Source organism: Lepisma saccharinum, chromosome 25 (genome assembly GCF_977018435.1).
Source record: "Lepisma saccharinum chromosome 25, izLepSacc3.1, whole genome shotgun sequence".
In the NCBI taxonomy this organism is placed as follows: domain Eukaryota; kingdom Metazoa; phylum Arthropoda; class Insecta; order Zygentoma; family Lepismatidae; genus Lepisma; species Lepisma saccharinum.
Window position 1 is genome coordinate 1,743,860 of NC_139253.1, and position 27,358 is coordinate 1,771,217.

At 34.1% G+C, this 27,358-nt stretch overlaps 1 protein-coding gene across 9 annotated transcripts in view; it reads right to left on the reverse strand.

Annotated features, from left to right (window-relative positions):
- Nucleotides 1–26,688, reverse strand: part of LOC145978876 (uncharacterized) — a 164,433-nt gene extending 137,745 nt beyond the window's left edge. For 4 of the 9 annotated variants that reach the window (XM_083111781.1, XM_083111779.1, XM_083111780.1 and 1 more), the window contains exons 1-13: nucleotides 26,448–26,688; nucleotides 16,536–16,562; nucleotides 16,008–16,031; nucleotides 15,228–15,251; nucleotides 14,491–14,514; nucleotides 13,747–13,770; nucleotides 7,683–7,706; nucleotides 5,772–5,795; nucleotides 4,547–4,570; nucleotides 3,811–3,834; nucleotides 3,014–3,037; nucleotides 2,149–2,172; nucleotides 225–248 (exon numbers count right to left, since the gene is read on the reverse strand). In XM_083111781.1, coding sequence (XP_082967907.1) covers nucleotides 225–248; nucleotides 2,149–2,172; nucleotides 3,014–3,037; nucleotides 3,811–3,834; nucleotides 4,547–4,570; nucleotides 5,772–5,795; nucleotides 7,683–7,706; nucleotides 13,747–13,770; nucleotides 14,491–14,514; nucleotides 15,228–15,251; nucleotides 16,008–16,031; nucleotides 16,536–16,562; nucleotides 26,448–26,486 — 330 coding nt within the window. In that variant the 5' untranslated portion in view covers nucleotides 26,487–26,688. The remainder of the gene's footprint in view (nucleotides 1–224; nucleotides 249–2,148; nucleotides 2,173–3,013; nucleotides 3,038–3,810; nucleotides 3,835–4,546; nucleotides 4,571–5,771; nucleotides 5,796–7,682; nucleotides 7,707–13,746; nucleotides 13,771–14,490; nucleotides 14,515–15,227; nucleotides 15,252–16,007; nucleotides 16,032–16,535; nucleotides 16,563–26,447) is intronic. The other 5 variants (XM_083111783.1, XM_083111784.1, XM_083111782.1 and 2 more) reach the window with 5 other exon arrangements.
- Nucleotides 26,689–27,358: the final 670 nt, after the last annotated feature.

Genomic DNA, 27,358 nt, shown 5'->3' on the forward strand with positions numbered 1-27,358 from the left:
ACTTTTGAATATACTATTGTGAATATTGACATAAACATTAACAAGTAAAGAAATAATTAAAACTGTACGATTTCTTAAATTCAAATAAACCTTATCGTCAGGTAAAAAAAAAATTGAACGGCCGAGATGAAACACTCCTTGTATCTGCAATTTTTATAACTTAATTTCAGCTTAATTACAGAATAATTTAGTTTCAGATTTGATCTAAGTTTGAATATTCTTACATGTTGTCCCCTTTCCTTATGCGCCTATAAAGTAAGGTACATATTAAAAATGATAAACGATATATATTAACCACTCCTGACATAAATATCTTAGTCTACATTAATTTGGTTTCTCAATAAGAAGTGAAAAAGGAGAATTGTCTTAAACGCATCAACACTCATAACATATTCCTCCTTTTTTGTAAGCAGAAATTCAGCGTTTTTGGAGTTTCAGATTTCTTCAACTTGTCATGTGATCAAACATCTCTTTCATCTTCGTTCTATAATGTTCTTCTTCTATTGCAAAACCAGAAAGCATGAACATGCATCCTCTTATCTTCAGTATTGTTAGTCCTTTTTTTTTACATCTGAGAAACATATGATAATCTTTATGAATGTGTTGACTTTCTGATTTACTATTTACTGGAACTAATATGGCGGATCGAATCATCTCTTCTCCTGAAGTGAAAGGTAGGATCATTTACATAGTTTAAAGTAGGGTAGAATAAATGACGAAATTCCATTTGAAACATATTTATATTAATATATTCAATTAAATATAATTAAATATACAATCATCAGGATGAAGATTTTAACAAAGAAGAGAATTGCTTGGAACACAATATGGATTTCCAAATCTAATAATATTAATTGCTCCGATGTTAAAAAATAATATTTTAGATACAGTATACGACATCCTATATATACTAACATTGCTTTCCTTTCTCTTATGTGTCTAAAATATGAAATTTACTATTAATGTTAAGTCATATAACAATGTTCGTGTACTCAATACTTATATGAAGACTGTAGTCCTTAATATCTATAAATTTCTACACATTCATAAACTATCCGCACCTAATGAAATGACGTATTTTCTTGCCTTTTTCTGCTTCATTCCTGTTTCGAGTCCCTGCTTTTTTATACCATTTGTTTGGAATGTGATAATCTAACGTGTAATTTATATAAAAGTCTTATGTATTCTTCAAAGTTATTTTGTACATCTGGAACTATTTTTCCCTTCGTTCAAACGAGACGAATGTATTGTCTAGTGCTACAAGAGCTGTGGAATGTCCTGCGATGTTCATAATTTTCTTAAGTCAAACATAATAATCAGGTAATAAAGAGCTTTAATTCTTCCTTCTCTTAACAATTCTCTCACTGTGGAACCAAATGTAAGAAGTCCGTTGCAATACAAAAAGATATAATATACCAACTTATGCTTAAAATTCAATAAAAAGGTCAGTTCAGTATTGTGTTTAACAATAGGTTTTTCTTTCAACTGCTTATACTGGAAAAATCAAAATTACGCAATAGCTGGTGCACGAAGAACAACTTTGTATCAGGAATTTTCTTGATTACAATATTCAAAACTATTGAACTTTACGTATTGTCATCAAAATTTGATTTGCTTTGAAATATTACATTCACATTACCCTAATATTTTACAAATTTATAACAATGTATTGCGGACAATATCAGCGAAATATTTTATTTATATTTTGACTCAAATGCTTCTAATTTATATACATATTGCACGGAATAGGGTAGAATTTATGGGACACCCATCAGCAAAAGTAATAGTAGGGAATAATCATTCACAATTTTCAATCAGACTGTTTCCTGAATGTCATAGCCTTGATTTTAAAATAAAAACATCAATAAACATCTATTATAATTTACAGCAACAAAATTCCATTCCTCAAACCATCACAGAAAGAAGAATCGAAAATAAAATAACGATGGACAATTTACCTACTATTAATCTTTGCCATTGACTGAGTATTCAATTTTTATTTTTATAATGTTTTGTGTAGTAACATGAAGTAAAATGTAATGTTTATTGTTATTGTTTCATAGATACTCTACTTTGACAAGTTAACACATTGACTCACTAGTTGTTCATGCCACAAATAGAACATTATTTGTGTATACGCACACTTACATTATTCCCAGATTGTCGAGTTCCCTACAAAATAACACACAAATTTAAACTGTTAAATGATTTCAATTAATTGCGCATCACATAATTTTCCTCCAGATCTTCATTAGAAACATTTATTCAACGATCACGATTTGAATTATAGTGTAGTATAATTTTCGCAAGGAAATTAATTGTTGTGCTTATACACCAAATACTATTTCAATCGTCAATTTTTAAAATATTAATTTCGGTAAATCGACAAAAATAATTTAAATATACATTAGTTCTAATGGAGTATCTCTCTCACACACACATGCGCGCGAGCGTGCGCGCCCGCCTATTTGATATATATATTGAATAGTGATGAAGAGTAGAATCTGTAAAAAGTTCTACTTTTATATATATACATACTTACTTGCTTGCCCTTTCCTTTTTGTATTTAAAATATAACACAAATAGGCTATTTAGTGATATATAATAATAGTGTGTGCAAAATAGTTTCTTTACATTTTCAGAGTGAATCAAATTTATAATTACTCCTATCGAAATTCTTTCAAAATATTTGTCTTATCTTTTATTTCATGATCTTATTTATGACTTAATTGTTTTATTTCAAATTAAATATACAATCACGGGAAAATAATTCTCGCATCGAACACTATTTCAAAGGTTAATTTTTAAATTATTATTTGTAGTAATCTTAACAAAAAATATTTAGATACAAATTAGTTCCAATGAATTAGTTCTCTCTCTCTCTCTCTCTCTCTCTCTCTCTCTCTCTCTCTCTCACACACACACACACACACACACACTAACACACATGCGCGCTGGGGCACAAACACACACTTAAACGTATTGAATATAATATATGTACATAAATGCTTACTTTGTTTCCCTTTCCTCTGTGCACCTAAAATAAAACACATACGTTTAGTTATACGTAATGACAGTGTGTGTAGCATAGTTTCTTCATATTTTCTACATATTATTACATATTCAGAGATCCCAGTAAACATTCCTTCATATCGAGTAATACATAAACTCAACATGCATCACTCTCTATAAACAGAAATATAACCCTTTAGGAAAAACAAATATTAGACATTCAGACTTCCTCATGTATCTTCTGATATTTTGACCAAACATGTTTTTCTTCTCTTTAGCTTCGTTAATAATTTGATTGCCTGCTTTTTTCTTACATTTGGTAAGAATATATAATCAAACCTGCTATTGATATTTACAGGTTTTTCGTAATCTTATAACCTTATTCTGTGCATCTGGATCCGATTTCCTTTGCGTCTGAATGAAAGGAAAAAAATATCGTACCTTCTTATTTGTTCCTAAGTAAAACATAAAGTAAAGCTTTAAAAATGTGTAACGTACACTATACCCTCACAATGGAATAAAATCAGGACAAACAAACATGTAACAAGGAGTTAGAAAAGCATATCTACTACTACTAATATTTCCACAAACATTACATTAACTACCTCATATTTCCTATAATCTGTAGTACTTGTTCTACTACCTTACTTAAAAACTTCAAACTTTATCTACAAGCTCACGATACACATACTGCAGATTCTTGCATTTGAAGTTTTATCTTTACAATAATAATAATAATTATTAAATGTAATTAAAATTATGTTTGTTCTAAAATAGTATAATTTTCGATATATTTACATTGTTTTCTGCTTGTCGAGATGGCTATAGGAGAACACAAACATTATACATTTGAAATGATATTCTATTATATTAAAAATGTTATAGAAGTGTAAGCCTTGTTAACTAGATAATTATGTATAAACATGTGATATACATTGATTCTATTAAAACTTAGTAGTGCATGAAATATTTATTTTATCAGTATTGTTATGATTAGCAATTATGGAAAAGATATTAATACAATATTGTTAATAATATCATTCACATGTAAATAGTGATTATTGATAAAAATTTAAAAGGGTATAATATATCTAATTATTAGTTAAAGATTTACGAAAGTTTAAAATCGATTATTCTTTAACAAAATTGCATTAACAAATTATGATATTATTCGTATATTTAAATAATTCGATAATGGAACTAAACAAAATAGGTTTGATATATCGATTTCTCCTATTTTACTTTACTGAGGATGAGTGAAAATGTAATGAAATTGATGGAGGGACAATCACCAAGAACTACCATACCCATGTAGTATATTGCAATTATTATAGAGAGCTATAAAGCTGACTTTAAATAACAATATAAGAAGTGACATTTTAAATTTCTACTGCAAGAAGTTCTCGTTGCTATTTTTGATCAGGTTTGAAAGTTCTATTTAAATTATAATTTAATGAATAAATTGCGTATACAAATACACCTTAAATTAATAACAGTAGTATGTTTACAGAAGTACAATATATATAATACTTACAGAGTGTCCTGGATTTCGCGATGCCTGAAAAACAACAGTTTTTATATTTTCAATGATTCTCTTAACTCTTTGTCAAATGTTTCTCCACTCAACTCTAATAATAGAAACATAAGGGGATAGTCTAATAACGTATTCTCTGTGTGTGACTTGTCATTCTTATATTTTTATAAAATGGACATTGGTGCTCTCAGATTTCACGAATTTCAAAATCTGTTGGGATATCACCATGACCCATGCAGTTTACGAAAAGCAGCCGTTTATTGTAAAGGGATTTCATAAGTAAGTATTGTGGTATTAGATTGCAGTGAATGTTAAAAGTGATATGGCTTTAATAAACGTTGTAAAACGGTAAGGTGTTAGTAATGTTTCTAATTGGACTTCCTGAGAGTGCTCAGAGCAGCAATAACATAAAGGAGAGTCCCATAAGTCTGCCGCACGCGGAGATTGGGCAACTACCGTGACGTAGTAATCCAGTGGCGAACTTAAAAAGGAACGTCACAATCTGTCGGTCACGATTCTGATTTTAGGAAATTATTATACAATTTTTGGATTCACAAACAATCTGAAATTTTGAATTCTTCTGTATGAAAGATGTTTATAGGAAGGTAATAGCTTGCAAATGTCAGTTTCGTATTCCATAGGTGTGCAAACAATCATATCATGAAGAAAATGTTAGTCAGTGCTGAAGTAATAATAATACTATAATTGGCATCACCGTCTACGAAAATTAAGATATTGTAAAAATAAAACTGCAGATATCTTTTTCTGGGCACGCTTCTGGTTTATCAATATTTAGAATATTATATCCACCTCTAGAACTTGAACTTCATTTCTCTCCCAAAGATTTTTTTAGTATTCAATGCTGTAGTTGATCTTAAACATATTATGAATAACAATCTCGTCTATATTTTTAATTATTTTGATCCCTGGATTCCCTTTCAAACATAGCACGATAATAATAATCTATGATTAATGGTTTTAATGTTGCAATAACTCATTTTGTACTTTTGAATATACTATTGTGAATATTGACATAAACATTAACAAATAAAGAAATAATTAAAACTGTACGATTTCTTAAATTCAAATAAACCTTATCGTCAAGTAAAGTATTTTGAACGGCCGAGATGAAACACTCCTTGTATCTGCAATTTTTATAACTTAATTTCAGCTTAATTATAGAATAATTTAGTTTCAGATTTGATCTAATTTTCAATATTCTTACATGTTGTCCCCTTTCCTTATGCGCCTATAAAGTAAGGTACATATTAAAAATGATAAACGATATATATTAACCACTCCTGACATAAATATCTTAGTCTACATTAATTTGGTTTCTCAATAAGAAGTGAAAAAGGAGAATTGTCTTAAACGCATCAACACACATAACATATTCCTCCTTTTTTGTAAGCAGAAATTCAGCGTTTTTGGAGTTTCAGATTTCTTCAACTTATCATGTGATCAAACATCTCTTTCATCTTCGTTCTATAATGTTCTTCTTCTATTGCAAAACCAGAAAGCATGAACATGCATCCTCTTATCTTCAGTATTGTTAGTCCTTTTTTTGTACATCTGAGATGACATATGATCATCTGTATGAATGTGTTGACATTCTGATTTACTACTTACTAGAACTAATATGGCGGATCGAATCATCTCTTCTCTTGAAGTGAAAGGAAAGTTCATTTACATAGCTTAAAATCGATTTGAAACATATTTACATTAATATACTCAATTAAATATAATTAAATATACAATCATCAGAATGAAGATTTTTAACAAAGAAGATTAAGGGTGCTTGAAACACTATATTGATTTCCAAATCTTATAATATTAATTGCTCCGATGTTAAAAAATAATATTTTAGATACAGTATACGACATCCTATATATACTAACATTGCTTTCCTTTCTCTTATGTGTCTAAAATATGAAATTTACTATTAATGTTAAGTGATATAACAATGTTCGTGTACTCAATACTTTTATGAAGACTGTAGTCCTTAATATCTATAAATTTCTACACATTCATAAACTATCCGCACCTAATGAAATGACGTATTTTCTTGCATTTTTTCCTTCATTTCTGTTTTTTTTTACTCCCTGCTTTTTTATACCATTTGTAAAGAATGTTATAAACTAACGTGTAATTTATATGAAAGTATTATGTATTCTTAAACGTTATTTTGTACATCTGGAGCTATTTTCTCTTCGTGCAAACGAGACGAATATATTGTCTAGTGCTACAAGAGCTGTGGAATGTTCTATGATGCTCATCAATTTTCTTAAGTCAAACATAAAAATAATTAAAGAGCTTTAATTCTTCCTTCTCTTTACAATACCCTCACTGTGGAACCACATGTAAGAAGTCCGTTGCAATATTAGAAGTTATAATATACCAACTAATGCTTAAAATTCAATAAAAAAGTCAGTTCAGTATTGTGTTTAACAATAGGTTTTTCTTTCAACTGCTTGTACTGTAAAACTCAAAAATAACCCAATAGCTGGTGCACAAAAAACAACTTTGTATCAGGAACTTTCTTGATTACAATATTCAAAACTATTGAACTTTACGTATTGTCATCAAAATTTGATTTGCTTTGAAATATTACATTAATATTACCCTAATATTTTAGAAATTTATAACAATATATTGCGGACAATATCAGCGAAATATTTTATTTTTATTTTGACTCTAATGGATATACATATTACACGGAATATGGTACAATTTGTGGTTCACCCATCAGCAAAAGTAATAGTAGTGAATATTCTATCACAATTTTCAATCAGACTGTTTTCCTGAATTTCATGACCTCGATTTTAAAATAAAATATCAATAAACATCTATTATAATTTACAGCAACAAAATTCCATTCCTCAAAACATCACAGAAAGAAGAATAAAAAATAAGAATAGAAAATGAAAATAACGATGGACAATTTACCTACTATTAATCTTTGCAATTGACTGCGTCTACAATTTTTATTTTTATTATGTTTTGTGTAGTAACATGAAGTAAAATGTAATGTTTATTGTTATTGTTTCATAGATACTCTACTTTGACAAGTTAACACATTGGCTGACTAGTTGTTCATGCCACAAATAGAACATTATTTGTGTATTCGCACACTTACATTGTTCCCAGATTGCCGAGTTCCCTACAAAATAACAGACAAATTTAAACTATTAAATGATTTCAATTAATTGCGTATCACAAAATTTTCCTCCAGATCTTCATTAAAAACATTTATTCAACGATCGCGATTTAAATTATAGTGTATTATAATTTTCGCAAAGGAAATTAATAGTTGTGCTTATACATCAAACACTATTTCAATCGTCAATTTTTAAAATATTAGTTTCGGTAAATCGACAAAAATAATTTAAATATAAATTAGTTCTAATGGAGTATCTCTCTCACACACACACACGCCCGAGCGTGCACGCCCGCCTATTTGATATATATATTGAAGAGTGATGCAGAGTAGAATCTGTATAAAGTTATACTTTTATATATATACATACTTACTTGCTTGCCCTTTCCTTTTTGTATTTAAAATATAACACAAATAGGCTATTTAGTTATATATAATAATAGTGTGTGCAAAATAGTTTCTTTACATTTTGCTACCTCTCATTCGTGGGTAAGGTAAAGCTCCACGTTATGGGCGCCACTAATGCTACGCCCCTTGTGGGTACGTACTTAAATGTTATTTACCACGGCTACAGATATCTTAATCTCAGGGGGATAGGTTCTTTGTTTGAGAATTCCAAATAAGAAAGCGTTTTATAGCCAAGAGGATATAGTAAAATGCGGATCTATATTCTGAGAACTTAACAAAATACAGAGAAAATATATGTATTTGTATAATCGAAAAGGCTTCTTCTTCTTTTAAATGGCTTCTTCTTCTTTTAAAAGGCTTCTTCTTCTTTTAATATGGAAAAAGCTTCTTCTTTTCTTATGGAAACGGCTTCTTCTTCTTTTAAAAGGCTTCTTCTTCTTCTAAAAAGCTTCTTCTTCTTTTAATATGGAAATGGCTTCTTCTTCTTTTACTTTGAATTTCTTCTTCTTTTATTAAAGCGTAATCTTATTTATGTGCTCGCTTTCCCCCCGCTTCTTTGTCAAACAATACAAGCTATACTTGTAGAAAGAGTAGGGTCGACTAAACTGACAATAGCGCCACCTCCTATTTGACGACCAAAGGGGAATAACCAGGATCGCTAATAACGAGCGCTGCCAATGGCCCAGTGCGACTAATAAAAAGCGCAACCGAAAAGTGCTTCGGGGCGTCTAATTTGACACAGCGCCACCGGGGAACGGACAAATGCAAAAGCTGACGATGTTCTCCTCGTCAGAGAATCAAAAAGAAATTGAGATGAGATACCTTTCTGAATTTATTTGCTCGCTTAATGACTTTCCTAAACGTTTCATATATGGCTATATTCTTAATTCTTTTAAATTACTATATACATCATTCTATTTACTTCTATTATAGTATTTGGACTCTTCTTTTATATATTTCTCAATGTACTATAATATATATAATTCTCTTCTCAGCTCCTAGTTTGTACAATGAGCTCTGATCCTCTTTATATGGCGTGCTGCCATCTGTCGTCGCTCTCGGGAAACTTCTTACTTGCAACTTTCATTGTGTCATCGAAACTGGCACGTGACACAATATCCCCCTCCTTGAGGATAAAAATTTATATATTGGAAAAAATCTTTTGGAAATAGATAAATTTTTCCACTTTCTCTACATCTCGTTTGACTTTTCTCATTGGTTCTCATTTCTACAGCTTACATTGCTTTTCACTTTCACTGTGAAATTATATCTCCTGGCATGCAGCATTTTTCCTCATCTCTCTATTTCTTTCTTCTTTCTATTTTCGTTTCTAGATATCTTATCACCACGTTCCGGAAATATTCGTGACCTCTTAAGTTATTTTTAGATACAAAATATAATTCTTCAATAGTTCATCTCCTGCAAGTCTGCTCGTCTGTTTTCTCCAAGATAGTCTTTACCTGACGATGTCCTGCCAAAATAGTAATTTTCGTTTCGCCCTTTTCTTCTTTCAGCAATCTCTCTACAGATTTTCAGTTAGCTCAGATTTTTCCGTTTCAAAGAACTCTCTCTCTTCTCTAAGTTGATCATCTAAGTGTTTCCATCAGCTACAATAATTCTTCACATCAGCCTTAATTCCATATCAGCATGTATCTAGATATATTTATTTTCTGGGATTACTACCCTTTTTTCGGAATACAACCGATTCTTCTTTAACTTTTGGGATTACAACCCGTTCTCGGAATACAACCGATTTTTCTTTATCTTCTGGGATTACAACCCATTTGTTTTACACTTTTCTAAATACACGATGACCTTTAGTCGTCTAAGCTTGCAAAGAATTCATTTTACTGATACTATTCGATCTTCTTTCATATTATCTTCTCCTTTTTCCTGAGAGTTGTCTTCGTAATTAACTTCCTTCTGTGCTTAACTGTTCCATCTTCTTTGTTCTTCTGTTCATACAATTGAAAAGTTTACATCCATTTTCCATATTACTTTCCTTGGCATCTCTTCTTTTACAGGTTTGATCTTTCACTATCAGTCTCATTGTTCAATGGAGTGGTGACATAAATTAGCATTCATTATTCTTTCTTTAGATATAACTTGCAGAATAGATTTTCCTTCAACAATAGCTATCATATAAATATCCTTTTACAGGAACTAACATTAAAGAACTAAAATTTTATTCTTTCAAATAGATCATTATTACTTGCCCAAACTTATAATTCCACGAATTTTTCTTCTAGTGAACTGGAACTTTTTCAGACAACTTTAATAATCTAGAAACGTACGCTTGCCAGTCTGTAAATCATAACATCTCCTTCCTTTGCACTATTCAGTCTTATTTGTTCCTTCCGATTCTTTCAAATACTCGTTGCTTGTCAATATCTTGTTTTCTTTTTCTCTTCCTCTTTTTCTTTTCTTTCTTCTGTTTTCTTTTCTATTCTTCTCAAGATCCTTCTTCCTCCTCTTCCAACTTTATTCCAGTAAAGAAATTACTTTCATATCTCTCTTCTTCCAATCTGGTTTCTGCCAAGACTTCTTCTTATGTTCTACATCTTCATCAAATGCATGCTCTCCTTGTCTTTTCCGTCTCGTCTTCTTCTTCCTTCTCTTTGGCGAAGTAGCATCAAAATCCATTTGATCTATGTCGACCCATTTTAGCGTATTATTAACTTTCTTCAAGTTCTTTTCTATTTTTAATTTCTTTCTCTTCTTCTTCTTCCATGTATTTACGTGAATATATCTAAATTTCATTTTACTTTTCTTTCTTCTTTGTTTACATCTTCTGCTCGGCTTATGCTTATTTTCTTCCTCTGTCAGAGACTCGTCACAGGAAATTTCTTCTTTCATCTTCATTTTGACACGGATTTCTTCATCATTACATTGACAACTAAATTTTTCATCTCTTTCTATTCCTCTTTCTTCTTCTATTTTCGCATCTTTCTCTTCTTTGACCTCTTTATGTTCCTGAGTGTTTTCTTCTCGTAACTTTATAGCTACTTCTTCTATCTTGCTGTCATGCTCGTCATTTGAACTTTCCTTTTTCATCTTCCAACTTCTATCTTCTATAAGGAACTTCGCTTCTTCTATCTTGTCTTTGTTTTCTTCTATTCTGGAAATATCTACTTCTGTCTTGCTGTCATTTTCTTCTGTTCTTGAAACAGCTAATTCTATCTTGTTTTCGTTTTCTTCTATTGTGGAAACATCTTCTGTCTTGCTGTCATTTTCTTCTGTTCTTGAAACGGCTAATTCTATCTGAGATTTACTTTCAACCAGCTTTCTCTCCAAATTTTCGTTTCTTTGTTTATTTTCCTCTCTGACATTCGAAACTTCCTCTTCTATTCTTCTATTTGTATTTAAACTTATACTTTCGATTAACGACGTTGTTTCTTCTATCTTTCTTTCCAACGACTTTCTATTTCCTTCACACGTTTCATTCAATTTCAAGAACATCTCGTGGGTTTCGGACCTCGAAGCTTCCAATTTCCTGCTATTTTCCTCGAGCCTTTCTTCCACCTTTTTATTACTTTCTTCTAACTTTTCTTCTAACTTTCTACTATTCTCTTTTAATTCTCTACTATTTTCATCTATCTTTTCTTCTTCGAACTTTCTTTCTAATCTTCTGCTATTTTCTTCCATCTGTGTTTTTAATTCTCTATTATTCTCTTTTGCTTCTCTGTTATTCTCTTCCACTTGCATCGATAACTTCTGGAGCATTTCTATTATGTTCACCTCTTCCGTCTTCTTTGGTTTTTCCTTCATTTTCTCTTTTTCCTTTTCCCCTTTCTTCTCTTCTTTATCATTTATCCTTTCTTCCTTGCAATTTTTGCATACGTAATCTCCTCCTTCACTTATTCCTATGTACTTTTCTCTTCTTATCTTCTCACATAGCCAATGTTTCATTTCTTTGCATGAGCTGCATAGGATAGTTTCTTCCTTATTTCCCTCTTCTCCACAGCAGTTTAATATTTCCTTTCTGTCTTCCATTTCCTCCATTATAGTTTCTCTGTTCTCGCCTTCAATTTTTATTTTCTTCCTCCATTTTGGCTTTCTCTCTCTTTGCTTTCTCAGTCACAATTCTGCTAGCCGCAACGTTGGTCGCCACTAATGCTACCTCTCATTCGTGGGTAAGGTAAAGCTCCACGTTATGGGCGCCACTAATGCTACGCCCCTTGTGGGTACGTACTTAAATGTTATTTACCACGGCTACAGATATCTTAATCTCGGGGGGATAGGTTCTTTGTTTGAGAATTCCAAATAAGAAAGCGTTTTATAGCCAAGAGGATATAGTAAAATGCGGATCTATATTCTGAGAACTTAACAAAATACAGAGAAAATATATGTATTTGTATAATCGAAAAGGCTTCTTCTTCTTTTAAATGGCTTCTTCTTCTTTTAAAAGGCTTCTTCTTCTTTTAATATGGAAAAAGCTTCTTCTTTTCTTATGGAAACGGCTTCTTCTTCTTTTAAAAGGCTTCTTCTTCTTTTAAAAGGCTTCTTCTTCTTCTAAAAGGCTTCTTCTTCTTTTAATATGGAAAAAGCTTCTTCTTCTTCTTTTATTATGAAAACGGCTTCTTCTTCTTTTAATATGGAAATGGCTTCTTCTTCTTTTACTTTGAATTTCTTCTTCTTTTATTAAAGCGTAATCTTATTTATGTGCTCGCTTTCCCCCCGCTTCTTTGTCAAACAATACAAGCTATACTTGTAGAAAGAGTAGGGTCGACTAAACTGACAATAGCGCCACCTCCTATTTGACGACCAAAGGGGAATAACCAGGATCGCTAATAACGAGCGCTGCCAATGGCCCAGTGCGACTAATAAAAAGCGCAACCGAAAAGTGCTTCGGGGCGTCTAATTTGACACAGCGCCACCGGGGAACGGACAAATGCAAAAGCTGACGATGTTCTCCTCGTCAGAGAATCAAAAAGAAATTGAGATGAGATACCTTTCTGAATTTATTTGCTCGCTTAATGACTTTCCTAAACGTTTCATATATGGCTATATTCTTAATTCTTTTAAATTACTATATACATCATTCTATTTACTTCTATTATAGTATTTGGACTCTTCTTTTATATATTTCTCAATGTACTATAATATATATAATTCTCTTCTCAGCTCCTAGTTTGTACAATGAGCTCTGATCCTCTTTATATGGCGTGCTGCCATCTGTCGTCGCTCTCGGGAAACTTCTTACTTGCAACTTTAATTGTGTCATCGAAACTGGCACGTGACAATTTTCAGAGTGAATCAAACTTATAATTACTGCTATCGAAATTCTTTCAAAATATTTGTCTTATCTCTTATTTCATGATCTTATTTATGACTTAATTGTTTTATTTCAAATTAAATATACCATCTCGGGTAAATAATTCTCGCATTGAACACTATTTCAAAGGTTAATTTTTAAATTATTATTTGTAGTAAGCGTAACAAAAAATATTTAGATACAAATTAGTTCCAATAAATTAGTTCTCTCTCTCTCTCTCTCTCTCTCTCTCTCTCTCTGTCTCTCGCTCTCTCTCTCTCTCTCACACACACACTCAAACACACACTAACACACACGCGCGCTGGGGCACAAACACACACTTAAACGTATTGAATATAATATATATACACAAATGCTTACTTTGTTTCCCTTTCCTCTGTGTACCTAAAATAAAACACATATGTTTAGTTATACGTAATGACAGTGTGTGTAGCATAGTTTCTTCATATTTTCTACATATTATTACATATTCAGAAATCCCAGTAAACATTCCTTCATATCGAGTAATACACAAACTCAACATGCATCACAGAATTATACCCTTTAGGAAAAACAAATATTAGACATTCAGACTTCCTCTTGTATATTCTGATATTTTGACCAAACATGTTTTTCTTCTCTTTAGCTTCGTTAATAATTTGATTGCCTGCTTTTTTTTTACATTTGGTAAGAATATATAATCAAAACTGCTATTGATATTTACAGGTTTTTCGTTATCTTATAACCTTATTCTGTGCATCTGTATCCGATTTCCTTTGCGTCTGAATGAAAGGAAAAAAATATCGTACCTTCTTATTTGTCCCTAAGTAAAACATAATGTAAAGCTTTAATAATGTGTAACGTACACTATACCCTCACAATGGAATAAAATCAGGACAAACAAACATTTCCACAAAAACTACATTCATTTAGTCATATTTCCTATAATCTGTAGTACTTGTTCTACTCACTTACTTAAAAACTTTAAACATTATCTACAAGCTCACGATACACATACTGCAGATTCTTGCATTTGAAGTTTTATCTTTACAATAATAATAATTATTATTAAATGTAATTAAAATTAAGTTTATTCTAAAATAGTATAATTTTCGATATATTTACATTGTTTTCTGCTTGTCGAGATGGCTATAGGAGAACACACACATTATAAATTTGAAATGACATTCTATTATATTAAAAGTGTTATAAAAGTGTAAGCCTTGTTAACTAGATAATTATGTATAAACATGTGATATACATTGATTCTATTATAACTTAGTAGTGTACGAAATATTTATTTTATCAGTATTGTTATTATCAGGAATTATGGAAAATATATTAATACAACATTGTTAATAATATCATTCACATGTAAATATTGATTATTGATAATAATTTAAACGGGTATAATTTATCTATTTTTTTATTAAAGATTTACGAAAGTTTAATACTTGATTATTCTTTAACAATATTTCATTAACAAATTATGATATTATTAGTATATTTAAATAATTCGTTAAAGGAACTAGACAAAATAGGTTTGATATATCGATTTCTTTTATTTTACTTTGTGTAGGATGAGTGATGATGTAATGAAATTGATTAAGGGACACTCACAAAGAACTCCCATGCCCATGTCGCATACTTCAATTATTATAGAGAGCTATAAAGCTGACTTCAAATAACAAAATAAGAAGTAACATTTTTAGTTTCTACTGCCAGAATTGCTCGTTTCTATTTGTGATCAGGTTCGAAAGTTCTATTTATATTATAATTTAGAGTATAAATTGCGCATAGAAATACATCTTAAATTAATAACAGTAGTATGTTTGCAGAAGTACAATAAATATAATACTCACAGAGTGTCCCTGGTTTCGCGATGCCTGAAAAACGAAGGTTTTTAAATTTTCAATGATTGTCCTAACTCTTTGTCAAATGTTTCTCTACCCAATTCTAATAATAAAAACATAAGTGGGTTGGTTGTCTGATAACGTATTTTCTGTGTATGACTTGTCATCTTTATATTTAAAAGATGTGACAATGGTTCTCTCAGAATGCTGTAATGCAATTATCTAGGTGAAAATGCATTTATCGAACAAATGTATGTATAAAGTTATTATCTAGTAAGTGCATGATGGCAACATAAATATTTCAATCGTAAATATGTTAATAATATTTTAATGTAATAATTAAAAGATGAAAATCCACCATAGCAAAATAATTCAAAACTACATATTTTTTATTGTAGTAACACTAAAATAACAATTTATTTAGAATGTTTCTGTCTTCCTGAAAAGCTTTGATAACAATCGCCTTGATATTGTATGCATATTTGTTAAATTTTTGTTTCACAAATTAGGGAAATGAAATTGAAAATAAGTATTTCAAAAAAACGAATTTGTAAAAATGTCACTATATTTTTAATTTAAAATAACGTAATTTCTTTGTATATCATCAAATTGTAAAATATCAGATGGAATGCTTCTTGCTATGAAGGTGACTAATGCTCATATATATACACACAGCACTACTTTCATCTGTTTTTTATTGTTAAGTATGGTTAAAATAAATTAAATTGAAAATAATTTAGTTTTAGAAATGTTCTAAATAATAAATGCATTAATTTTATACATTCTTACATGGTTTCCCTTTTCCCGATGTGCCTAAGAAAAACACACATTGTAAATGTTAGATGACATAATTTAGGATCCTTGTATATGTAGCAATATTCACAGGACTTTAATCACTAACTGATTAATTAAATTACAATATAATTACTAAGATTTGTTTGGTTGTGTGTGTGTGTTCTGTATTTGAATTTAAAATTATATCATGAGAAGTCAGATAGATTATAAAAAGTTTAAGGTTTTCTTTCTTTTCAATTAAATTAATTTGTAATGAATATCACGGTCCTGTATTATAGTTCTCTATACATTTATATTTCAGATTTGCGGTTTATAGACAAAGGACTTTTCTAGCAATTTGTTGCCCAAAATTCTCAATATTTCATTAACTACATTCTATATTCGATAACTACAGTAGAAGTATACATTTGATATGAACAGCCAAATTATTGGTACATTCTACTGTACTGCATCAATTGATTCTAACTTAGAAAGCAAGGAATGTGAAATAATTATATAAATACATATGTAAAACATAATTACCGTTGAAGTGATTATTATTGCTACAACCTGAAACAGTATGAAATGATTAAGTCTACAAACCACAAATTAGATATTATGGTATTATGGTGTTATTCTATACTCGCGCCACGTTATAGCGCCGCAATGATATTCAGCGAACAACTCCCCCCACAATTCATTACGCGAAATCACTCTCCGCCGCCATTTTTCGGGCAAACAGATGAGATTATGCGTTGAAAATATGCCGCACAAGCATTGTGCGTGTGATCTTTGCCGACGTGATTGAAGGTTGTATTGTTGTGATGGTATGATGAATGTGTACCTATAAAATATCACACATTTCTCGCTGTATGAAGGCTTTTCATATGTTTTCTTTAAAACTTACCTGTTTGCCAGACTTCATGTTGTTTCTTCCCCATGTGCACTGCATGATGACGTCAAGTTGAATATCATCCATTTGCTTATTTATACAGCATTCTTGTCCAGTGTCTGTCAAACTGTAGAGTTGGAGGCATCAGGATTACCAAGCAAATTGCCCATCACCATATTTATTCTATTTGTTTCATGCAATCAGAGCTTCAAGTATTGAATCGAAAGACCACGTAAGCTGTTGACAACCAATGCACATGCATATGTAAAAATCTACGCCTTAAAAACATGTAGTCATGAACAATACTTGTGCATCCCACTGTACCTTGGAAAACAATGCTGTAAAAAGAAGAGTGGCTTGGAGTGATGAATCACGCTGGGCTGATCGTAGGGTAGTATGCTTTCAGAATTATATCTACTTTCACCTACAGTGAAGATTGGCGAGGTGGTATTGGTATTGGTTATATTTTTCGTAGAATGGATTCTGCCCTCTTGTAACATTGAACGAGACGCTCAATGCGAATGGGTACCAGTTGTGTTCTTCCTACGGTGGTCACCAGTTTGTCTATGCGACTATGACAACGCTGCCTGCTATAAAGGGGGGACCAGTGGCGGCGATTGGGTGCCCAAACCGGGGATGCAAGGTGCTAAAACTGGGGGGCGAAGACAGTATATTTCCCTTTGTAGATAAGGTTTAGCATAGTGTGTTGGCAAAATTGGCGAAAAGTGGAGGGGCGACTGCCCCCTCGCCCCCTTAATCGCCCCCACTGAGGGTGCCTGTACGTGAGCAACCAGACTGGCCTTTCCAGAGTCCAGATCTGAACCCTATGGAACACCTATGGGACGAATTAGAACGTACACTTCGTTCTAGACCCCTCCGTCCTACATCAATACCCTCTATGGCTACAACTCTTCAGGAAGAAATGGCTGATATTTATCCGGAAAAGTTGAGATGCCTGGTAGGAAGTCTTCCTGGGAGAGTATGGATTGTGATCAAGGTAAAGGGTGAACCCACCCCAATTTAACGTCCAGTGCGGGGGCGTGTGTCACGTGGAAAGTGTGGCTACGGTTTGGGGTATGTGTCCGGATCTTTGATCTCTTGCTACCGTGACAGCATTCGTCTACCCGTCAACATAACACATACGCAGTTTTCCAATTGTGCAAAATTCCTAGACGAGGGAGAATGACTTCGAAATTTATATTTCCATAATCATTGGTTTCTTTGTTGTTTTTTCTTCATGTTACGATCTCAAGGACCTCCCCGATGACGTAATAGTAACGCTGTTGCCTTGTAATGAAGGGGTTCAGGATTGGATCCCTGTTGGGGGCATAGTTTGAATCCCAATTTCAATTTCAATTTCAATGGTCTTTATTCTTGGGCGAGGTTCAGCAAATGCTGATCTACAACCTAACCTGACAAATAAAGATGTAGCAGAGTACCTAGGTACAATTATTATACATGAAGATTATAAGACACTACATAAGTAAAATGACATAAAAGAAATTATAAAAGAAACCTACTGTTACACAAAGAAAATCACAAAAAGAAAACAGATGACAAAATATATACAGTGTGTGTGTGCTAATAAATGAAAAGATATATATGTATTATTACTTAGTTTCGTTCCAGGTTTTTTTCAATAATTCACAGGAAACAGTTCATAATCATATGTGGTTTTACTTTGCTTCTTATCATCAATCAGTGAATCATATACTGCGCTACGAAAGTGTTTGTAGTTCAGTTGTTTTATTTCGTTCGGGAGTGCATTCCAGATTTTAGGTGCCATGTAACTAAATGAAGATTGTGAAACAGAAGTTCTGCAGCGAGGTATATGGAGGTGAGCGGCGTTTCTGGTGGAGTATGAGTGCGTTTCACTCCTGGCTTTAAGCTTTACACTTAGATAGTCCGGTATGTTTTTATTTATAACATTGCAAGTAATGCAGGTCATGTGCAGTTCTATCCGTCTTGCCATGTTGAGGATTTTGTGCTGATTAAGCACAGGGAGAACGTGTTCGTGATTTTTAAATCTGTAGACATACCTCATGCATGCATTTTGGACTTTCTGAATTTTGCATGAGAGTCTTTTTGTGATTCTTGGCCCGTAAACAACATCGCAATAATCGAAAAGAGGATATATTAAAGATTGGACCAAATTTAATTTAATTTTGGGTGAAATAAAGTCAACAAGCGTGTAAAGGCTCTTTAGCACTGAATAGCCTTTACCACACTGTTTCAGTAATGTTCAGACCGGTCTAATTTTTGATCCATGGTCAAGCCCAAATTTCGTATTGTTTTTGAAAATATTGTGTTCTGCGTTTCAATTAATATTTTGCACTCCCTGAGATTAATTTGTTTCAGGAGATTATTGTTTCCGATAATAGTAAATGTAGATTTATTTGAATTTAGAACTAAGCCATTTGATTCACACCAGCTGCTTATATTTGTCAAGTCCTGATTTAATAGTGCAATCGCGTTTTCTAAATTAAATATATCTGTCGATATATACAATTGCGTGTCATCGGCATAACAGTTCACATTACAATATTGCACTGACGTAATGAAATCAGCAGCTGCTAACGTGAATAACAAAGGACACAGTAATGAACCCTGAGGGACGCCAGTATCCACTAGCAGAGGCGATGACAGTTTATCTGTTAATACACGCTGTTGACTTCCACGGATAGACGTCTCGAACCATTTGAATGCTATTGGGGTAAAAAAAAAAGGTAAGGTGCTCCCCTGTGCATAGCACCACGCCATGAAGGCGTATAGGGGGTGTGGAGGTAACGCCCCACACTTTCTTGATCCGGTCGTGAGTGGGGGTGATGTGATCAGCATCACGCCCCTGGCCGCCTTTACCCCACAGGGTTTCCCCCAGGTACCCATGTTATTCGACGCTGGGTGGGCGCCGGGGCCGCTTCCATCGTTAGAAAAGTTCGCGGATTTGAACCGGCCGGGGATCGAACCCGGGACCTTTAGCATGGTAGTCAGACGCGTTACCGACTTTTTTTTATTTTTTTATTTCCTTTACTATTTACATCTGATTATAACAAACTTTTCATGATTACTATACAGGTTTTACATACTAGGATATATTACATTTAGAAAATTCGCATAGACATTGTTCTTTTTGTTTGCCGACATATTTTGAAAAGTGTGCCTTAAATAATGCACAAATTGTTCATGAAAGTCAACTTGCTGATAAGTAGAGGCAAACCAAGCATATTGCCCCAGTAACCACAATACACTGTTCTGTTTCTTTTTAGGGAAATAACTAAAATTGGGAAACAGAAGATGATCAATTGTAATATTCTTCTCATTGGTACGACAGATGACACTTACGAGTTTCGCAACATATTTCCATGACGTAGCGGTTATTAAGCATTCACTGAGCTTATGCACTAAACTATCAGGCACGTTACATATTAAACATAATGATGAATCTGCCATGTGCAGATCATAGAGTTTCACTCGAGTCAGCAGTATTTGATGCACTATAACGAACCACGCCGATCGTATTCTTGTTGCGAGATGCCTCGCGTGTATATTTTTCCACACCACAGGCCAACGACCTTCCGGGTGTCTTGCAACGATCTTAACAGCCTGTTGAGACGCTACACGCATTCTTCTGTATATGTGCGACACCACTGGAACAGGCAGGGTAGGAGTTTGTAACAAGCCATAGCAAATCTCTACTAAGGTATCACGGAGGTACCTAAGGTTGGGGGGGAGGTTAGTCACGTTTATGGGGGGATCCAACTGTATATGGGCCAAGCAGTCTCGAAGAACATGAGTTGTAAGGCTATCAGGGCTCTGAATCATCGTCTCTATGTCCGCTTGAATGCGGAGCGCCTGGCTCTTGTGGTGCACGTGTGTAAGATTCAAGCCTCCCCCAGCATTATCTAAACACAAGGTCTCGTGATTTACACGTAACAACTGCCCATTCCAAACAAACCAGTTCACTGCACTTTTCAGCTTTGTTACATCCAACATTCGCATCGGAAGTATTTTGGCTATAAACCACACTTTCGAAAGAGCATACACATTAACAAACGTGACTCGTGATTGCAAGCTAATGTTTCGAAACTTATTTATTTGTAGCACTGCTTTTACACTCCCAATCACTCGATCATAATTTACTTGTATCATTCCTTGCAAAGAAGGCGTAAATACTACACCAAGTATTTTTACAATGTTTACAACAGGGAAGTGTTGAACTGGTGTGTGTGGTGGAGAATTATTTAAAAACATCAAACATGATTTCTTTACATTTATGTGAAGGCCTGAATACACCCCAAATTCCGTCGTTAGTTTATGAACCGTGTCCACATCAACAGGTGACTGAACCAAAATGCTGACATCATCCGCATAAGCTAAAACTTTTAGCGACTTTGACAGAATAGTTATTCCTTGTAACCGTGCTTCCAAAGAGGCAAGCAGGGGACTTAGGGAAATACAAAAAGCCAACATGGATAAGGGATCTATCTCCCTGTCGGACACCTGTGACAATGCTAAGCGATTTTGTCAGAAACCCATTAAGCTGAATTTTCGATTCAGCATTGTTATATAGCCCTTGCAGTGCTGAGAGAAAATTTCCCCGTATGCCCCTTTTGTGGAAAACATGAAACATATAATTATGGTTCAGCGAATCAAATGCACGTTCGAAGTCCAAAGCTAAAATCGCTTGATCCTTTAAATTTTTCTTATTATGATTACTGGTAACCACTTCACGCAGCGTTTGCAACACTGCATAAATGTTTTTATTTTCACCATATACATATTGCATGTCCCCCACCAAGTTGCTTGAGTACGGCATTAAACGTGCAAGCATACATCGTGTGAAAATTTTATAGTCGTTGCACAGGAGTGTAATGGGGCGATAATGAGTGATCTCTGTCGGCTTTGCACATTTCGGTACTAATACTATAATACCTGTCTTGGAGGTCTTGCCCATTTTATGTTGCTGAAAGGCCGCGTTGACCCACTCAGTTAAAGTCTGCCCCACTAGCGTCCAAAATGTTTGAAAGAAGCATGTAGGAAGCCCATCCACACCAGGGGCGGAGGAAGGCTTTGCCGCTTTCACCGCTTTATATACTTCTTCGAATGTGAAATCCTCATCAAGCTTAGTTCTATCATCATCGGAAAGTACTTCCGTAACTGCATCCACAACAGAATCATAATTTGAATTGGCAGGTTGGTGCTGCGAAAACATCCGAACGTAATGCTCATATATTGTACGTTGTATGTCCTTAGGTGCTATGATTTTATTACCCGCTCCATCTGCGAGTTCAGTAATGAGTTTCCGTTGTGCATTTTGTCGTTCTTGTATCACGTGACTAATCGACACCGCTTCTTCAGGGTCAAACTGAGGCAGTCTACTTCGAATTTTTGCACCCATACGTTTGTGGGCGGTCATATTTAAGAGTATTGCTTGTATACGTTTAATTTCCGTATGAACCGGTCGTCCTGCCGATGCTTCTTCTATTAATTCACGCAACACACGATAATAAAAGTGATATTTATTATTCCAGTCACGAGACCTCTCTTTACAGAATGATATACAGAAACGTTTAACTGCCGGTTTTAGGATTTCATCCCACCACCGAAGGATGTCAGTACGTCGAAGGCGATGCGTCTCCCAAAATCTCCATTGCTCATGAAATGATCGTTTAAATTCCTCATCAGACAAAATGGACGTATTCATTTTCCAATACCCATATCCCCTAGGCACTAAGGGAAGATCAATGTTAATTGCCATTATCACCGCCAGGTGGTCCGAAAAACATGTAAGGGTGAGAGAAATCGAAGTAACTTTCTGACGCAGTGCCGGGGTAACATAGAACCGGTCTAGCCGGGACGCACAATTTGTCTCTAATATAAGTATACCCCTGCTTATGAAAATATTTATCTGTCCAAACGTCCACCAATTTAAAACCAGACACCAATTTTTGGAGGGAATTAGATGTTGCAAAACCAGGACGTTGATCTTGTGGAAGCAAGACGCAATTGAAGTCGCCGCCACAAATGATATGTTCCTTTACACCTTGCAGTTCAGCCGCCACATCTGTCGCAAAAAAATTGTTCCTCTGTGATCTCTGATTTGTACCTGATGGGGCATATATATTGCATATCCAAACATTTGCCACTTTCGCACATATAATTCTCCCATTAGGATGACACACAACGTTAGTGATGGGCACCGTATTTTTCACTAGAAGCGCAGTCCCCGTTTCCTGACAATTTGCATTATTATATACTACTATAGATGGGGGCAGTTCAAAATTTATCACTTGAACTTCCTGGAGAAAGGCTATATCGAGAGACGACTGGATAAAAAAGTCACCCAGCGCCTCTTGTTTATTCCTGTTTTGTAGTTTGTTAATGTTAATCGTGCCTATTCTGAGTGTTGTAAACATATTTATTGTAATCGTCCTACATGTTATCAGGGACGCTGTATCCCCCTTATTGCCAAGGCTCTCCTTGTAACCATTATACCCGACATTTACACCACAATACAATAAGACCAATAGATGACAAAAGTACCACATCAAGTAAATGGAACAGAGTGGTACAAATCGTTGATCTTCTTTACAAAAAGGAGAAACTTATATATACAAAAAAAATATATACTCGATCACTCTATCATACCTATCAGTCCCCTATCAAAAGCCCTTCTTATAACCACAATCATTACACTCTTACAAAAATTTACTTAACCTCCTCAACATTACTACTCAGTCCACGACATCAGTTTGTGGAAAATTTAGTACTATTAACACTGTTACCTTTAGGTACATTGCCTATTTTTTTTTTTTTAACTAACCTGTTTATAATCATGTTTAGTGTTGTCAGTATCCACTCCACTCTCTCGAAGAAATATTATAGAATGTACACCTGCAGTATTTTTCTTCTTTTTTTCTATGACGCACACGACAAATAACTTTGGATACTACACTAGGGGTGGTCACTCCTTCCCTTCTTCTGTTAGTGCAGATACCCATGGGTGTGGACTCAGGACTCCCCAGATACCTGTGGATGTTGAGGCAGAGCTCCCCCGGGTTTTTTCTTCTTGCTTATTGGCGGGACGAATCGTGGTCTGGATCGCTTGTGTCTTGAAGAGCGTCGTTGTCCTTTATCCGTGTTAATTGCCGGAAATTCATCCTCTGTTTTCGATTCATCCCCGGATCCACCTTCTGTTCCGGTGTCTACTTTCTGGAATTCTATCTTCTTGTCTGCTTCATTTCCGAGTTGTGAGGGAATTCCTGAGGTGTGTTGTACCTTGTCAGGTCCATCTAGTGTTGTTAAGGGGTTGGAGTTGGAGCTGGAAGGTTGGCTACTCTCTTCATTTTCACCTACACTTTCACCTTGTTGTTCGTTATGTATTTTGTCTTTTTCGGTGCTCTTCTTTTTGCTTGGGTCGTTTGGTGTTAACTGTGTTTGACGCTCTGGATCCGTAGCGGGTGTCTCTATTGTTTCATTCGTGAAATGGGGGTTGGATCTATGGCAATTGACCTCTTCTCTTGATGTTGTATTCGAGTTTTGGGGTCTTGTCAGTACTGGAAGTACTGTAGGTTGGGATACCATAGGGGTCGTTCCAGTGGTCAAATTAACAGGGACTCGTCCAGTTCTATTAACGCGGGGTCGTCGCGAGGGGCATTCTGAGAAGTTATGTCCCTCCAAATCACACCCACTGCACGTACGTACTTGACCAGAATAAGTTACCCAGTACCTGTCTCCTTGTATGGTAATGTACGAAGGGATTGCTTTCCGCAGGGCCATTTTAAACACAATGCGCCCCGTTCGTGTTCTATAAATATGTTCTTCTGAATACCTCTCTTCCTTTACGTTCAGCACTTCACCGTATTCACTAATTACATTACAAATCGCATCGTGGCTTAATTCGTCTGGCACTACATGCACACTTACAAAAACACTCTGCTGATCTGCCCATTCCACATCTGTTTTATGCCGTCCGTCTGCATCATAATAGGGCACTTCGGCTCCATAATCATTTAATAATCGCTCACCCACAACTTTCGTTACAAATTTCACAAATACACAGTTTCGATAGTAATCAATTTCAAAACTTTGAACTTGGTTCGATGTCACACCGTACGTGTTATGAAACCACTTATGTAAATCCAGCGAAGTAGGTCTAGATTTTACACTACGAAAAATAAATTTCAACGTATTTTGTCTCTGTACCGGCATGTTTGTCTTCCTTCTAGTCTTCCTCACTTAGCATGTACGTACTCCAAAACAGAGCTTGCTCAATTCAACTCAAGAGTATTTTGCCTTACCTGCCACACGGAAAACAGCGAACGCGAAAACACGATCTGCACGCGGCCGCGTGTGCAGTTAGACTGTCACTGAGCCACTGCTATTGGGGAGAGTTTGTAATATTGTAGCTTTGCAAGAAGTAGTTTATGTGGTAGCGTGTCAAAAGCTTTGCTGACGTCAAGTAAAACTAACATTGTTACATGGGATTTGTCCATTGGATGGAAAATATCGTCGGTCACTTTCAGGAGAGCGTGCTGTAGTGAGGAAAAAAACCGGATTGCTGCGGGGAAGAATGTTATAGTGCCAATGTACTTACGAACTTGATCGTTTACTATTTTCTCAATGATTTTTGAGAGTACCGGCAAAATACTAATGGGACGAATGTCATTTACAGAGCTCGGGTTCTGTTTCTTAAGTATGGGAATGACCTTTGCCTCCTTCCAAGAATGCGAGAAATAGCCTATGATGAGGGAATAATTAATGATATGCGTTAATGGCGGAAGGATTTAGGGAAGTGAGAGTTTTATCATTTTTACAGATATTCCGTCAACTCGTTCGATCGGATTTTGTACACGAAGCGCAGTCACGATTAGCATATCTGTGCATGAAGTGACAAATTTTGACAAATGTTTTTGCTATGACCTAAATAATTAAAACGTCTAATAACATTGTACCGTACCAATAAAATAGCAATAAAATGTAATATTAAAGTATATATTTCTTATGCACATAAATGTTTATTTAAAAATAACATTTTTTGATAGTATTATAAGATACAATTTCACGATTTTCATTCTTTTCTCAAACTTTGCAGTAATATAATTGTTACCTTACCACTTTACAGTTAAGTTCTAAAACTAAAAAAAATATTGACGAATAACAAAGATAACGAACATATTATCGGAGAAAATTATATTTTCTGTAAACATTGGACATTATGTTCTCTATCTGAAATTTCATATTAAAATTAAAACTCTGTTTTGAAGGGACAAGAATATGTACGGTTTTGCATAGACGAACAAATTGTTTTAAAAAAACATTCAAAATTCCTTACATATTTATATGTTTCCAAAATATAATATCTTAGTTCCGATTCCAGATATGACCTATTATACATGCCAAAGTTTTGATGCACTATCTCATTCATTTTGATATAAGTAATGAGGTTAGATCATTCCCTTACCACGTGCCAAATCTTGTCTATAAATGTAAAAGTTTGCACATAAAAAGACTCGTGTTTAGCAATAAATATAAAAACGACAATAAATTTTCATTTTACTTACTATCACGAGCAGTATAGGCAGGCATTTGTGAGGTTTCATATCAGATTCGGTCAAATGTACATTGCGTGTGTAATGTAACTCTAGAGCAGAATATACTACAGTTCGAAATAACACTTGTCGTTCATTGTTCACTGAAGATAAATATTATTGTACAGACAACCTGTTCATTGCAAACAATATTGAGCAACGACAGCTTCCAACACCACATATCGCAATTTAAAGTACTCAGCAAGTATTTCTTTGTACCTATGAAACGTTTGAACGTTATGCATAAAGATAATATCAGTTATAGTATTTTTTTAAAAAAATAATTCTCACCATGTTAACAAAACTTACGCAAAGATGCACCGATATGACTGTTTTTGATTAGTCGATATTCCCTTCAAAGAAATCAGTTGATTTTATTCATTTGATAAATATTTACTCTATTAACGAACTAATATTATTTGTTAATGTTTAGGAAAATGCCGGTATAAGTTTGAAATACATGTTTCACGATAACAAGCATCAACAATACAAAGGAATAATAATGAGAGAATGTCGTAAATTAACATGTCACTAAAATACAAACTCTAATTTCATTCTGCAGTACAGGGTGCTTATAAAGCCTACGTTCATTATGAAATTCATGTTTACAGTTTTAAATTGCTGCAGCACAGAACGCTGTGTTCATATGGGAATCAAAACTAACTTCCTTTATGAACCTGGCCACACACAGAGTTGCGTATGCTATGTTCGCTACTTTATTCTCTATCCCGAAAATCTCTGGAGAAGGCGAACGAAATAAGTCTTTGTGTGATTAGTGACGCAGGACGGATCGACCAGTGAACGTGTGCAAGGGAACAGAATTGAGGGGTGGGGGAAAGACTCTGCAGTTTCCAGTCTTTCCAGAATTGTGTACTGCTTCAGCT